General features: G+C 45.2%; 1 protein-coding gene across 1 annotated transcript in view; it reads right to left on the minus strand.

The window, feature by feature from the left end:
* The window catches only part of CCDC186 (coiled-coil domain containing 186), a 189,120-nt gene that overhangs the window by 100,220 nt on the left and 71,696 nt on the right, over nucleotides 1–17,204 (minus strand). The window contains exons 4-6 of the mRNA XM_082269121.1: nucleotides 15,987–16,115; nucleotides 13,870–14,082; nucleotides 4,692–4,811 (exon numbers count right to left, since the gene is read on the minus strand). Of these exons, the coding sequence (XP_082125247.1) occupies nucleotides 4,692–4,811; nucleotides 13,870–14,082; nucleotides 15,987–16,115 (462 nt within the window). The remainder of the gene's footprint in view (nucleotides 1–4,691; nucleotides 4,812–13,869; nucleotides 14,083–15,986; nucleotides 16,116–17,204) is intronic.

Below are 17,204 nucleotides of genomic sequence, written 5' to 3' on the forward strand. Positions count from 1 at the left end.
TACAGTGTACCCATCTTCTGACAGCAGCAGGATAATGCACCATGTCCCAAAGCTCGCATCCTCTCAAACTGCTTTCTTGAACATGACAATGAGGTCACTGTACTCCAATGGCCTCCACATTCACCACATCTCAATCCAATAGAGCACCTTTGGGATGTGGTGAAATGGGAGACTTGCATCATTGGTGTACAGCCGACAAATCTGTAGCAACTGCGTGATGCTATCATGTCATATAGAGCAAAACCTCTGAGGAATGTTTCCAACACCTTGTTGAATCTATGCCATGAAGAATAAAGGCAGTTCTGAAGGCAAAAGTGGGGTCCAACTCGGTACTAGCAAGGTGTACCTAATAAAGTGGCCGGTGAGTGTATATGTCCAGTACATCGCTGTCTTCCATGACTCAACCACTAAACCAAAGAAAGGAGTTCTCTGGATTCTGCATAGGATTTACATCCCTGCACATCACGGTCCTCCCAGGACTCCTCCACTAATCCAGATAGAAGAGTTCTTCTGGATTCTTTACATGATATACATAAATTCCCTGCACATCACCATCTTCCCCGATTCCTCCTCTGACACAGATTGGAAAGTTCTCTGGATTCTACATCCCACTTGACAAAAAGTTGGGATGAAGTGTAAAGTCTACATAAAAAACAGAATGCGATGATTTGCAAAATCACATAAAACCTACATTTTATTCACAATAGAAAATAGAAAACATATCAAATGGTTAAACCGAGAACATGTAACATTTTAAACTACTTGAGCTCCGGAAGACTTTACCTCCTGACCAGGCCCTTTTTTTGCTATTCGGCACTGCACTACTTTAACTGTCGATTGCACAGTCAACTAACACTGTACCCAAACAAAATATATTTCATTTTCTTCACACACAGTTTCTTTTGGTGGTATTTAAAGAGGTTGTAAACTCACATTTTTTATTTTTTTTTCACCCTGCAAGAGAAACACATAATGAGCTAGTATGCATCGCATACTAGCTCATTATGAAATACTTACCTTAGAATGAGCCCCGCCATGCTGCCCGCTTACCTCTATGACGGGCGACATGTCCAGTCGTCCGTCTTCCGGGATTGCGGCATCCAGCCATCTGATTGGCCGGAGCCACGGTGACGTCACTCCCGCGCACGTGAGCCGATAGTCACGGCATGGGGCTCTGAAGGAACGGCACGAGCGGCTGCATGTAAGGTAAATATCTCCTAAACGGTACAAGTTTAGGAGATATTTACAGTACCTATAGTTAAGCCTCATCATAGGCTTACCTATAGGTACAACTTGCGGAGGAGGGTTTACTTCCTCTTTAACCAACACTGTTTTTTTATTTTTTGCGATATAAATGAATAAAGACTGGAGGAGGAAAAAAAAAAAAAAAAAGCCTACTTTCTGCTATAAAACCTACTCATTAAAAAAAGAAAATCCAAATTCTTCATGAATTAAGGCAAACTGTATTCTGCTACATGTTTTTGATAAAAAAAAAAAAATTAAAAAAAAAAAACTACAATAAGTTAATATTGATTGGTTCATGTGAAAATTATAGCATCTACAAACTATGGGATATATACTGGATTTTATATTTTCTTTTTTTGTACCATGAATGACGGCAATCAAAGATTTATAATGGAACTGCAATAGTGCGGTGGTCAATCTGACACTGACGCTGGGGGGAACTGACTAACTGCCACTGACATCACCGCTGCCATTAATACAGTGATCAGTGCTAAAAAAATATGCGGTCACTGTACTTCTGACACTGGCTGGAACAGGGTTAACATCTACAGCAATCAAGTGGTAAATATGTGCCTATGTGTAATGTGTGCAAAGTATGCTTTTTACTAATGATCTCTCAGTTTTTCATACCGGCTTTGAAGATCGCTTCCTGTGTACAGAGCTCTTTGTTGAATGTCAACACAGAGCCCTCAGCTGTGAATGTACACAGCCAATCAGCAAGTCCTGGGTGTGAACCATTGGCCGGGACTTGCTGACAGGTTCCCACTGTGTAAAATCATGCGCACGCCCTAAACCTGGAAGTAGGCAGCGGCGTACCAGTACATCTCTTTGCCTACAGCGGCCACCCATTCACAGTATAATACGGGCGGGTGTTCGTTAAGTGGTTAAGAAAAAAATTAAGGCAATTTTGAAATTGATAGCAGCCATGTGTCTGTAAAAAGTTGGGACAAGGCAACAAAAAGCTGGCAAAGCACAACCCCAATTACAAAAAGAGTTGGGACAGGGCTAGGATTACCACAGTGTAGCATCCCCTCTTCTTTTAACAACACTCCGTACATGTCTGGGAACTGAGGAGACCAGTTGCTGGAGTTTTGGGGGAGGAATGTTGTCCCATTCTTGTCTAATTTAGGATTCTAACTGCTCAACAGTCCAGAGTCTTCTTTGTTGTGTTATTTCAAGATGCACCAAATCTTTTCAGTAGGTGAAAGGTCTGGACTGCAGGCAGACCAGTAAAGCACCTGGGAGGACTCTTCTACTATGAAGCCATGCTGTTGTCATAAATTCAGTATGCAGTTTAGCATTGTTCAGCTGAAATATGGAAGGCCTTCCCTGAAAAAGACGTTGTCTGGATGGGAACCTATCCTGCTCTAAAACCTGGATTTGTCTCAGCATTGACGCTGCCTTTCCAGATGTGCTAACCGCCCATTCCAATGCAGGCTCGCCCATGGTTGCCAAAAAAATGTCAAATTTGATTTAGTCGGACAACAGATATTTTCCCACTTTGCAAGGATAATTTTAAATGAGCTTTGGCCCAGAGAAGATGGTGGTGTTTTTGGATCATTTTCAGACTAGGCGATCCTTGAAAACTCACCCCTTTAGGGAAGCCTATTCCACCTTCATCTAACACCTACATTTTTTATATTTCTCCCACCAGTTCTTCCTTCACAGATATTACCTTTTGTTTCACTTTCCCTTATTAGATTGTAAGCTCTTAGGAGCTGGGCCCTCCTTACCCTCTAGTATTGAATTTTATTGTTGCTGTACGGTTTTCCCATATTTTGGAATAGATAAAAAAGGATAAACCTGTGCTCAAATCCTCAAAGCTTGTACATGTATATATTTATATACACTCATCGGCCACTTTATTAGGTACAACTGTTCAATTGCTTGGTAACACATATTGCTGATCAGCCAATCACATGACAGCAATTCAATGTGTTTAGGCATCTAGACGTGGTGAAGAGGACTTGCTGAAGTTCAACCAAGCATCAGAATGGGGAAGAAAGGGGATTTATGTGACTTTGAACATGGCATGGTTGTTGGTGCCAGACAGGCAGGTCTGAGTTTTTCAAAAACTGCTGATCTACCGGGATTTTCACGCACAAGCATCTGTGGGGTTTACAGAGAAAAAAGAGAAAATTTCCAGTGAGCAGCAGTTGTGTGGTGGAAATGGCCTTATTGATAACAGAGGAGAATGTGAAAATTGGTTTCATCCTGCCTTGTATCAACGGTTCAGGCTGGTGGTGGTTGTGTAATGGTGTGCAGGTATTTTCTTGGCACACTTTGGGCCCCTTAGTACCAAATAAGCATTGTTTAAATGCCATGGCCAACCTGTGTATTGTTGCTCACCATGTCCATCCCTTTACAACTACAGTGTACCCATCTTCTGATGGCTCCTTCCAGCAAGATAATGCACCATCTCACAAAGCTCAAATCATCTCACCACAGGTGTCATGAACATGACAATGAGGTCACTGTACTCCAATGGCCTCCACAGTCACGGAATCTCATCCAATAGAGCCCCTTTGGGATGTGGTGGAACGGGAAATTTGCATCATGAATGTGCAGCCGACAAATTTGCAGAAATAATGTCAATATGGAGAAAAATCTCTGAGGAATGTTTCCAACATCTTGTTGAATCTCTGCCATGAAGAATTAAGGCAGTCCTGAAGGCAAAAGGGGGTCCAACCCGGTACTAGCAAGGTGTACCTAATAAAGTGGCCGGTGAGTGTATATGTCTAGTACATCACTGTGTTCCATGACTCCACCACTAACCCAAAGAAAAAAGAGTTATCTGGCTTCTATATAGGATTTACATCCTAGCACATCACTGTTCTCCCAACTCCTCCACTAACCCAGACAGAAGAATTCTTCTGGATTCTTTACAGGATATACTCCCAGACAACACTGTCCTACCACACTACTTCACTGACCTAGATAGGCAAAAGGGGGTCCAAACTGGTACTAGCAAGGTGTACCTAATAAAGTGGCTGGTGAGTGTATATTAACGTGCCACACAAACTGTTGGCCCTATATAAATCCTGTATAAAAAATAATAATTGCATTCTGTTTTTATGTAGATTTTACAAAGCATCACAATTTTTTTGGAATTGGGGTTGTATAGGAGATATACACTGATCAGCCATAACGTTATGACCGTCCACCATAACCTCTCAAGGCATGAACTCCACTAGACCTCTGAAGGTATTATTAATGTTAGTTATTTTACCTATCAGTGGTCATAATGTTAAAGCTGATTAGTATAGATTACCATCAACCCAGACTCCTCTACTGGGCCAGATAGGAAAGAATCCTACAAAGGCTAAACATCCCTGCACATCACGGTCCTCCCAGATTCCTCCACAAACCCAGATAAAAGAGCTCCCTGGATTCTTTACAGGATAAAATCGCTGCACATTACGATACTTCCAGATTCCTCCACTAACCTTGTGTGCATCCAGCTCTGTTTTAAGTTTGTTATGAGCCCACTTCACTTTGATGGCATATGAATTCACCTCTTCTTTAAGCTTCTCTATATCACGACTCTGTCTGCTGGTTTCATTTTCCTAGATTAAAAGAAAATAGGTTATACAGAAATTCTTTATATAAATTCTTTATATATATTAAACACCGGTGAATCAAAGCTTTTGGACCACCCACTGGAAAGTGATTTAACTTTCTGGTAAAGTAGCTTAAGTAAGCTGTGGATTTAGAATAAACTGGCGTTATATAATTAGTTCTAACTTACAAAAAATCAAAGAATCAAAGACTAATTGATGGCAGAAAAGCACAGAGATCCTCCTACTCAGCCCTTAATATGTACACTAAGAGGAATAATTAGTCTTTTTAAAGTTCTCATTTGAATATAATCTGATTGCTTAATATAGATCAGGCCCAAAATAAAACCGCCCAAAATCAAGAAGCCAACTCCAAAAAGTTTGCAGCAACATAACTTTTGATCTGATGTATGCAGACCTCATCACTTATAGAATCCATATATATATATAGATCTCAAAATGCTGCCACATAAAATAAATTTATATGTGTGTGTGTGTGTGTGTGTGTGTGTGTGTGTGTGTGTCTATGGGAATTTTTGATAAGCACATTGTGAGGTCAGGCACTGATGTGGAGAAGAAGGCCTGGCTCGCTGTCTCCACTCTACCACTCTAATTCATCCCAAAGGTGTTCTATCAGGTTGAGGCCGGGACTCTGTGCAGGCAGGTCAAGTTCCTCCACCCAAAACTCGCTCATCCATGTCTTTATGGACCTTGCTTTGTACACTGGTGCGCAGTCATGTTGGAACAGGAAGGGGCCATCCCCAAACTGTTCCCACAAAGTTGGGAGCATGAAATTGTCCAAAATGCCTTGGTATGCTGACGCCTTAAGAGTTCCCTTCACTGGAACTAAGGGGCCAAACCCAACCCCTGAAAAACAACCCCACACCAGAATCCCCCCTCCACCAAATGATATGGACTCAATATTGAACCCTACGGACTAAGACTGGGATGCCATTAAAGTTCATGCGCATGTCAAGGCAGGTGTCCCAATACTTTTGACAATATAGTGTACATTGATAAATCTAATTAATATTTGATGTGACCACCCTTTGGCTTCAAACCAACATCAATCAGGCAAAGATTTCAAAGCAGACTGGGGATTCAAGATGTGGTGTTCAATCGCTTTTGAAGAAGCACAAAGAAATGGGCAACGTTGAGGACCTTAGACACAGTGGTCAGCCAAGGAAACTTAGTAGAAGTAAACTTGCATACTAGCACAATATGGCTTTACATTGCAGGTAGAAAAAAAATTTGATTTTTGACTTACCGTAAAATCCATTTCTCTGATATTCATTGACGGACACAGCTCCTGTCATTCTTGACCATTGGGTTATGCTGCACCCTACAGGAGTAGAACACTAGGCAGAAAAAAAACTTCTGGCTACACCCATGGGCAGTCCCAGGGGGTATACTCCTTCTTCCTGCTATAGTCACTCAGTTTTCTTACAAGCAGTGTCAGGAGAATCATAACTCCACAGAGGGGTGGGTGTTGTGTTCGTCAATGATCAGAGAAATGGATTTTACGGTAAGTCAAAAATCACATTTTCTCTTTCGCTGATTGACGGACACATTCTTGACCATTGGGACGTCCCAAAGCAGTGTTAAACCTGAGGGGTGGGAAACAGCAAACAAATTCCCAAGGCTAAACAGTAGCCAACCAGGCGACAGGGGATGAACTAAAACAACTGGAGCCCACCTGAAAAAAAACAATACACCCTCAAAGAGGATGATGTCCTATTAATAGCAGCCTGCAAAACCTTGCAGCCAAAAGGAAGCATCCGCAGTTGCCAACACATCCACTTTATAAAACTTTGTAAAAGTGTGCACCGACGATCCGGGTGGGCGCTTTGCAAACCTGTGTCACTGATGCTCAATGATGGAAGGCCCAGGAGGCACTAAGCACCCTAGTAGAGTGCTCCCTGACCAGGAAAGGAGGAACCTGACCCTGATGGAATAGGCCTGATCCATCTGGAAATGGTTGCAGAGGAAGCGGACAACCCTTTGCGAGGTCCATCCGTGAGAGTCTGACTTCCTGAAAGACTCAGTAGCTGCCACGTACATACATCCTAATTGCCCGGACCACATTCAAGTCATGCAGGGCAATTTCCTTTGGATGTTTAGGCATGGGACACGTGGAAGGCAACACAATGTCTTCATTCACATGAAAATAAGAGACCACCTTAGGAAGGAATGACGGACAGGGGCGAAGCACCACCTTATCCTTGTGAATCGCCAGGTAAGGTGAACGACAGGATTAAGTCACCAGTTCTGACACCATGCGTGCAGAGGTAATGGCCATCAAAAAGGCCACCTTCTGGGACAGAATAAGCAGGGGAATCTCCTGAATATTTTCAAAGGCAGGCTTCTGTAGAGCTGAAAGCACCAAATTAAGATCCCAAGGCGGTTATTCGGTTATCTGGGTCTGCATTCAGTTCTCTCCCCAAGAGGGCATGCCTGTGCCAGACCCCTTGGTACTTATCCTGGGCTCTGGGACTCTGGGGTGGTATATCCCGTCCCCCTTATACCGGCCCAAAGTTGGATGCCGGTGGGGCGGGTGGACTTTCCTAGATATGCCCGACGAGCTCCCATGTCAACCGTTAGTCATCGCACCTTCTACCATTTGGGTCCCCTGATAATCTATGTATCTGACAGGGTCTCCGATGCAATCCTATTTTTGCACCATTGCTCGATATTAGATGTACTGTATCTGCTGTGAAAATGGACCACTGCTATCTTTCTCGTGATTGTACTTTTTCTATTCATGACCACTGTATGCCTTCTTGTTTTCCTGTTTTTTTAAATAAAGAATTAAAAAAAAAAAGATCCCAAGGCGGAAACAGGGCCCGCACTGGAGGAACCAAATGTCGGACACCCTGAAGAAAAGTATGCACCAGGGAGTGTGCGGCCAAAGGTCCTTGGAAAAAGACCACCAAGGCCGATACCTGGCCCTTAATGGTATTCAAGGCCAATTTCTGTTCAACCCCCTGTTGAAGGAAGGTTAAGATCTGAGCCACCAAGAAAGAGCGAGGATGAACCCCAAGAGACTCACACCACGAAATGTACGCCTTCCACGTACGATGATAGATCTTCCTAGGAGGTAGATTTCCTAGCTTTTAACAAAGTAGGAATCACCGACTCAGACAAACCTCTATACTTTAGCACCTGGCATTCAACAGCCAAGCCGTCAAAGCCAGCGACTGTAAAGCAGGATGGAAGATCGGTCCTTAGGACAGCAAATCCTCCCTGAGAGGAAGCTTCCAAGAAACGTCAGCGGCCAGCCGCACTAGACCGGCATACCAGGCCCGGCGAGGCCAGTCCGGTGCCACTAATAACCGGAATCCCTTCTGCCTTGATCCTGCTGGGAGTCTGGGCAGAAGCTTGAGAGGAGGGAAGGCATAGAATAGACAATACTGATGCTACGGGGCCACCAGCGCGTCTGTGGCGTCCGCAAAGAGGATCCCTTGAGCGAGCCACAAACCTCTGCACCTTTCAGTTGAGCCGAGATGCTAGCAGATCCACCTCAGGGATGCCCCACCAGAAACACAGCTGCTGAAACACCTCCAGATGAAGGGATATCTCCCCTTGGTCCAACGCCTGCCGACTGAGGTAATCAGCCTGCCAATTTTCCACCTCAGGAAAGTGTATGGCAGAGAGGGCTGGAACGAACCCTTCTGCCCACCTTAGAACGCCAGCTACCTCCAGAGTCGCCAGGGCACTTCTTGTGCCCCCTTGGTGATTGACATAAGCCACAGCCATGGCATTGTCCGATTGAATTCGCACTGGACAACCCTGAAGACTATCCGTCCAATGATCCAGACACAGTCTGATCGCTCGGAGTTCAAAGACATTGATCGGAAGTCTGGACTCTTCCAGCGTTCAAATCCCCTGAGCAGAATGCCTCCCCCAGCAGGACAGGCTCGCATCCGTGGTGACCATTGTCCAATACAAGGGGAGGAAGGATTTTCCCAGCTGAAGAGGGAAGTCACCACATCAGAGACTCCTTTGTTCCCCGACTCCGCCGGATCTGATTGTCCAGAGACTGCAGAGTCTTGTCCCATTTGGTCAGAATCTTCCTTTGCAGGGACCTCGTATGGAACTGTGCAAACGGACTCGCCTCGAAGGTAGATACCATTAGGTATCCCCGCAGTCCGGAGGGATGACCATTTGTTGGACAGCAGGAGGCAATTTCTGGAGTTTGTCCAGAGGAAGGAGCACTCTGGCTACCTCTGAGTCCAGAGTCAGACCCAAATAGTCTAGCTTCATGGACGGCACCAGAGCAGACTTCTGAAAATTCTGAATCCAGCCGAACTCTCGCAGAGTTCGTATTGTGATCTCCAGGTTCTCCACCAGAGCAGAGCGAGACTTCGCTCGCAGAAGGAGATCGTCCAAGTAGCCCAGTACCACGATCCCCCGTTGGCGTAGCAAGGCTAGCACTGGAGTTAACACTTTTGTGAAGACCCGAGGAGCGGAGGCAAGACCAAAGAGTAACGCCACAAACTGATAATGCTCCTCTTCCACAGCAAAGCAGAGAAAATACTGGTGACTGGCACATATTGGAATGTGAAGCTAGGCATCTTTGATATCTATAGAGGCAAGGAAATCCCCCTGACGCAGACATGCCACCACCGTTCAAATAGACTCCATTCTGAACTTATTTACCCGCACAAAGCAGTTTAGCGCCTTGAGGTCCAAGTTTGGACGCACTTTGCCTTCCTTCCTTTGGACTCTGGAAAGTTTTCAGGGTTTTTACTCAAACCTGTTCAAAGTCGGACCCGGAACAATCACCCCTTGAAGGAACAGGTCTCGTCCTGCCCTATACAGACCCTGTAACCGGTCCTGGGACACGCGCAGGTTGTAAGGAAAAAAACCTTGCCATGGGACAAGAGCGAAACTCGATCTTGTAGCCAAACCGAACGACTGTCAACCCACTTGTCTTGCAGCAGGGAAGTCCACGGGTCTGGAAACCAGCAAAGACGTCCCCCCCAGCCCTGATACGGGTGAGGGCGCACCTTCATGCGGAAGGAGCCTTGTCCGCGGGTCTGGAGAACGCCAGACCAGGTTAGTTTGGATCCGCTGGAGGCAGCCCTGAAAGGCTTCGAGCCCTTGTCGTTCGACCCTGAGGGACAAAAAAACTTCTTATGAGCTGAGAAGAAAGGTCCACGTCTACGACGAGGTTCCTTGCCCTTAGTAGCCTGCGAAAGAAAAGTACTCTTCCCCCCCTGTGAGACCTTTTATGAGGTCATCCAGGGTAGCTCCAAACACATCATCTCCTTGAAAGGGAAGAGAAGTCAAGGCCTTTTTTGAAGTCTGGTCCGCAGACCAACATTTGTGCCAAAAGACACACCAAAAGGACCACCGCCAAAACAGAGAGGGGAGCCGCATCCCAAGAGGCATTATAGATAAACTGCAGCCCCTGGACCAGCTGGTCCGCCAGCTCAGCAAAGGCAAGAGGGAGCTGTTCTCCCTCCAGGTCACAGCGTAGGAGCTTAGCCCACTCAGTCAGAGTCAGTGCGACACTAGGGCAATGGTAAATGCCGAACCAGCTAAGGGATACATAATGTGGGCCACAGCCCTTCCGGTCAGCCAGATCCTTAAAGGCTGGGGACTCTTCCACTAGAATCATGGTTGCCTTGTTCAATCTGGAAACCGGAGGCTCCGCCACGGGTAGCACAGTCCACTTAAGGAGGACTCCTCATAGGGGTAACAGTAACACCTAGTAAAGCGCTTAAGAACCCTACAGGAACGCTTTGTTCGTCCCCACTATTTAGGGACAATTCTGTCAAAATAAGCGGGGAAAGGAAACACCTTTGCAGCTTCAGCTGCGTCCTCTGTCTTCAGGGTCTCACGCACAGATACAATCAGTGCATCAACCAGCACTTTTTCATGCGCAGTCGCAGACGTGGAAGAATCATCCTCACGATCAGAGGAATCTAGGCGCATAGTCGCAGACCAAGCAGGGTGACCCACGTCCATGGCGGCTGAATGAGATATAGGATCTGATGAGATAGGGGAAGACGGGAGGGCGTTTTTTGCTAGTCTGTCGCCCACAAGGGACTCCAGGATCGCTGTCCGTGCATGGATGGATGGTTGGGACCAGGAAGGCCCTGCAGCCTCAGAAAGGGGATCAGGTGGGGAAACGTGCTCCAAAGACTCCATGAGTCACCAGGGGGACCCCAAAAAAGTATAACACACTGTTAAGAGACAACCCCCACCACACTGGCAGCACCACCCGGTCGCCAGCGCAAGGCACAGAGCGACCCTTAGGAAAGAGGGAGCGAACCCCACCAGACTCACCATCCACCGACACAGGCACCTGCAACCACTAGAAGAATCTGCAATACACGTGCGGCGATCAGGAAACTTAATGATCCAGGAGTCAGCACCAGGGGATGAGGAGGGTCTCCCACCGCTGAAAAAGCCACCCACAGGGCTCCACTGTCATGGCTGCCGCTATTTACATTGTAAACTACAAGAAAATGGCCGCCATGCATAGAAACACAGGCTACAACAAAATTTCCTATCTAAAAAAATTGCCAGGACCAAAGATCCCAGCAAGAAACTAGATCCTTACTCCTGACTAGGCAGAAAAAAACTGAGTGACTATAGCAGGAAGTGGGAGTATACCCCCTGGGACTGCCCACGAGTGTAGCCAGTAGTTTTTTCTGCCTAGTGTCCTACTCCTGTAGGGGGCAGCATAACCCAATGGTCAAGAATGACAGGAGCTGTGTCCGTCAATGAACGAAGGAGAAAAAAAAAAAAAAGTTCAACGGTTTACAATCGCTATCAGAATGAACCCATTCTGACACATTTTCCTGACACCAAGAGAAAAAACGGTGACAGGAGAGGGACCGCCAGCTGTTTGACACCTTCAGCTCTGTTCCTGTGTGCAGGGGGGTGTGTCTCTTCCCTCCAATCAGCTCTCAGAGCTCTCCTCACTAAGCTCTGCAGAGAGTTCAACTTGAGTTTTCCACCACTTTTTTTCTGACACCTCAGACAAGTTTATAAAATCAGGAATTTGAGCAGTTACACAGAGGCGAAAACTGCAGATTAACAAGTACAACTTCTGTAGGAGAATTTCTTTCATCACTGTGCATCACCTAAGGCCAGTCACTTCCATAGGCATGTGTGAGGGTTTACAACCACTTAAATGCAGCAGATGAAATAAACATCATGCTTACTTCCCTTCCACATCAAATGATGTCCGGCAGTGTCGTCAGCACAGAACTGGCGGGAACCAGTGGGACCCAGGTACACCCATCTACTCTCTGGAGAAGTCTGGTCAGAAGTGGTCTTCATGGAAAAATTGCGGCCAAAAAGCAATACGTGGAATCAAGGCTAAGTGACCCAACTATGCACAAAAACAGGAACTAGGTTGCAGAAAAACGGCAGCAGTTGCTCTGTCTGGACTGAGGAGTCAAAATGTGAAATATTTGGCTGTAGCATGAGGCAGTTTGTTTGCCGAACGGCTGGAGAGCAGTAAAACAATAAGTGTCTACAGGCAACTGTCAAGCATGGTGGAGGTTCGGTGGCGGTTCCTTGCAAGTTTGGGGCTGCATTTCTGCAAATGGAGTTGGAGATTTGGTCAGGATCAATGGTATCCTCAATGCCGAGAAATACAGGCAGATACTTATCCATCATGCTATACTATCAGGGAGGTGTGTGATTGGCCCCAAATGTATTTTGCAGCAGGACAATGACTCTAAACAAAATTAAGAATTATCTTCAAGAGGAACAAGAAGTCCTGGAAGTGATGATTCGGCCCCTACAGAGCCCTGCTCTCAACATCGTGGAGTCTGTCTGGGGTTACATGAAGAGAGAAGGATTTGAGGCAGCCTACATCCACAGAAGATCTGTGCTTAGTTCTCCATGAGGTTGGCAACAACCTACCTGCCGAGCTCCTTCAAAATCTGTGTGCACGTGTACCTAGAAGAATTGATGCTGTTTCAAAAAGGTAAAAGGGTGGTCACACCAAATATTGATTTGATTTAAATTCCTCTTATGTTCATTTACTTTTTTTTTGGTTTTTACTCATTTTGTTAATTGATAAAATAAACTAACAACACTTCTATTTCTGAAAGTTTTTTTAGCAATTAACAAATATTTGATCAAATGACCAATACCTACGCAGGACAGGTATTTGGGAGTGGGATGGGTAGAAGGCAATAAATGTTTTATCTGAAGATGGGATACTCATGTATGAAAGGAGTTTGCAGGAAAACCGGAATCTCAAAAAGAATTCAGTGCTGTGCTACTAAGGGTCCTTTCACACGAGCGATCCGATCAGATCCGCTTGTCAGTTTTTTAGGCGGATCTGATCGGATCCTCCATGCATCCCTATGGGGCAGAGGATGTCAGCGGAGACATAAATACACAATGTTAGGACATCATCCAGGTTCGACTATCCACCAAGCCTTGCTGTCAAGCAAATACACCAAGCCTATTCTGATTCTATCCCGATTCTAAACTTGCCGTACAAGCCGGCCACAGCGAAAGGATTTCGGCTTCAGCAGGACGGATGTCCATGGCCGGATGATGTACACTTCTCCACACTGGAACCTTGTTTTATGGGCATGAATATATGCTTACTAACGTGAGTGCATAATTTTATTCATTAAACCTGTTGCATAAAGTCTACACTTAGAGGCGCCTCTGTCTGTCTTTGTCAGCGGAGACATGTCTGCTGCCATCCGCATCCGATCCTGTCCGAAAATCCGTACGGATGGAAACCCTATTTTCCATCCGTCCAGGGGATGGGATCGGATGAGAACGGACAGACGGTCTGCTCTCATCCGATTCCCCCATAGAGATGCATGGGGCTCTGACACCTCCCTCTCCGCACACAGAGTGGAGAGAGAGCTGTCACCTGCCTGCTCAGCGGGGATCTGTGTATCGATCCCCCACTGAGCAGCACAGATCCGCCTACGGAGGCGGACCGTGTGTAAGAAGCCTAAGTGGATTGAGCAGACACATCCTTCAGCACTGCGGACAGACAAGCTTGGATGTGATTCAGTATGGTGTAACAATATTGAGAGACAATATATGTTTGAGAGTCCCAGTCCTAGTCTACCTTGGCCTCATGCAGCTGGTGTAATCGGCCTTTTTCCTGAGTTAGCAGTTTGATCCTGTTGTTGTGTTTCTCAATCTCCTTGTTGGCTTCCCTCAATTTCCTCTCCAGAACTTCCTTATCTTTCCTCAGATCCAGAGACTCCTTTTCCCCCCTGACATACTTCATGACCATCGCCTCCTTCTCCTGCCGAGCCTCCTCGCACTTCTTATTTGCCTGAAAAAAACAAACAAAAAAAAAAATTACTAAAAAGTAATCTACTGTATATTATTAAACTTCTTAAAGGCGAAAGTTCGTAAAAAATAATAAATGCACACAAATTTGCAGCTAAAAAAATGTGAATTTTTTTTTTTTTTTTAATGGAGTCTGCACAGCATTGCACCCGTTATCAGCAGATCCTGGGTGCAATGTCAGGCCCCAGCAGACACTCAGTACAGCGGTCTGCCCATACCTCCCTTACAGGCAGGAATCCATGAACTATGAGAGCTCTCGCCAGCACCCTCAAAATTCACTAAGAACAACAAGCTGTCTGCCGCAGTGGTAAACCGGACTCGGAGTTCATTTATTCACAGAACTCTGCAAATGAGGTTTTTTAAATTTTGGTAGAGGATCTCCCACACGCTGTCACAGTGAGGGATCAGGGGGTGGGTGCAGGCTGCTGCATTGTAACATGATACATGTTGAACCTGTATTTAGGATGTAGCATGTTATTAAAGGTCAACTTATCCTTTAACCGCTTAAGGACCGCCCCCACGTACATATACTGCAGCAGGGTGTCATTTTCTTCTTCGACTCTTGGGAACACGCACCGCCAGAGCCCCGCCCCTGCTGTGATTGCACACAGTGGGAGCCAATCAGCAGGTCCGGAGGATGCGATGTCAGATGGCGATCCTTTGTAGAGAAATATTTATAGAGAATAGAGAATTTATAAAGAATATTTATAAAAAAACCCACTAAATCTATCCCATATTTTGTAGGCGCTATAACTTTTGCGCAAACAAATCAATATACGCTTATTATGATTTTGTTTTACAAAAATATGTAGCAGAATACATATATTGGCATAAACTGATAAAAAAATTTTATTGGGAATGTTTATAGTAGAAATGAAAAAATAGTGTTTTTTTTTTCAAAATCGTCGCTCTTTTTTTGTTTATAGCACAAAATCTAAAAACCACAGAGGTGATCAAATACCACCAAAAGAAAGCTCTATTTGTGGGAAAAAAAGGACATTAATTGTATTGGGGTACAGCGTCGCACGACCGCGCAATTGTTAAAGTAACGCAGTGCCGAATCTCAAAAAATGTCCTGGTCATTAAGGGGGGTAAAATCTTCCGGAACTAAAGTGGTTAATCACAGAATAGACATGCAATGCCTCTTCTGCAATAAAATACACCTACTTACCTGCCTGCTTGCAGACTCCTGCAGCATGCAGAATGGGATTCACATGTGCAGCTCAGTTTACATTGCCAGCACAGTCCCTGTGTGCTAGGATGAATGAGGTCTGTACAGGAGATATTTCATTCCACACCAGCCAATAAAATGGCCCGAAGACCTTTACTAGGGGAGAAGATGTAGGTGAGGAAGAGGAACCCCTTCACAGACTTTGGATCGTTAGAGAGGAGGCAAGTATGGGGACTTTAGTTCAGCTTTAAGTAACTTAAAGCAAAACTTTAGGATTCATCCCACCTCCTCCATCCTAAAAGCCCCCATTTATTTGTTATATTTGACACGCCTTAAAGTATATATTGCACTGCCTGCAACACAATCTGTGAACAAGGGTGTAGGGAGAGAGCCTCAGTCACAGGATTCTCTCCCCCATTTACAGATTGTGATATCAATAAAAGAACTTGTCTCATTGGAGGAGCAAAAAGGAAGAGGCGTGTCCTTTTCAGACCATCGGTACTGCCATTCTGCCTGAAGACCCAAAGCTGTTATGGCTGCAGCATCGCAAGTTCAGGGACAGGAAGAGGACAGGCATCCCTGCAGTGAGGATTTCTGCAGGATCCAGCTATCTGCACAATGTGGGACATTCTCTATTACAGGTAAGTTATGCGACTAAAGCTATACAGAATTTTTCTTTCGGTTATTCTCTATAGCAGTTTGTGGCTGCTAGTTACCTGCTCTGTCCGGGTAGTCAGCTCCTTGTGAAGCTGTTGGATGGCATTCTTAGCAGCGGCGTCCTGTGCCACCAGCCTGTCCTTCACGGATTTCAGCTCTCGGTTGAGTTCTTCTATTCTTCCCTCCAGCTGAAACGATGAAGGAAAATTTTTGGATTAACGCAGAAAGTTTGGAGTTCAAGTAATTTCAGTTAGCTGAAAGCTAAACAGGCTCAAAAACTTTTTATTATGTTTCCCAATAGCCAAAAGGATATAGATATATATATATATATATATATATATACACACACACATACATACACATTTTGTGCGCCTCTGCAAACTCAGATATAACCTTGTAAATGTTCAGTGACCTCATCACTGTGCTGCACATAGCCTGTGCAGGGAGCAGAACTGTGGCAGGGAAACTACAGAAGGGGGCGGAGACAAGACCAGTCATCGTGCACAAGGAGAGTGAGTGGTCTTTATTACAGGAAAAGTCTCACACTGGATTACTGCACAGATCTGGAAGAAATACACAAAGCACACCGAGATTCAAGGAAGAATACACAACTCTTCCATCTAGACATTTGCTTATCCCAGAGTTCAGCTTTAACTTATTAAAGATGCAATCTTTCAGGATGACTCAGATTTCTTCTTCAGGCTTAAGGCCACTTTCATACTTGTACGACCTGAAAGTCGTGCGATTTTACCACGCGACTTTCGATAGGCATTGCTTCAAGTCATATGTAATCTTGAGGTCTATGGCCCCCAAATTGCATCAAAGTCAGACCAAAGTAGTGCAGAGACTACTTTGAAGTCACACAGGTATAAATCTTACTCATTGGAAATCATAGGGTACAACTTGTCATGCGACTTTGCGTACGACTTGTCATGCGACTTTGCAGTTCTAAGTCACGAGACAAGTCGCACAAGTGTGAACGGGGCCTTAGAGAATTCGGAAACCCACATATTTACACACTGAGTTACAAGGAAGAACAATAAATTATAACTGATGATGTCAGCAATCATGAAACGCGTTGGAAAGAGTCTAGAGATCCATGTGTGAAGACGGTACTCTGGGTGGGCTGGAGGAGATCTAGGATTAACCAGCGGCTTTTCAGAGGGAAACACAGGCAGCACTGCTTCTTCCCTTATGCCTTGTCCTCATGTGAGTGTTTAGTGGTGTAACAGATGTTTTTTTACAGACAGCACTAGGTTTCCTTTTGTCTTTTTTGA

This window comes from Pelophylax lessonae (assembly GCF_965119305.1).
Source record: "Pelophylax lessonae genome assembly, chromosome: 9".
NCBI lineage: Eukaryota > Metazoa > Chordata > Amphibia > Anura > Ranidae > Pelophylax > Pelophylax lessonae.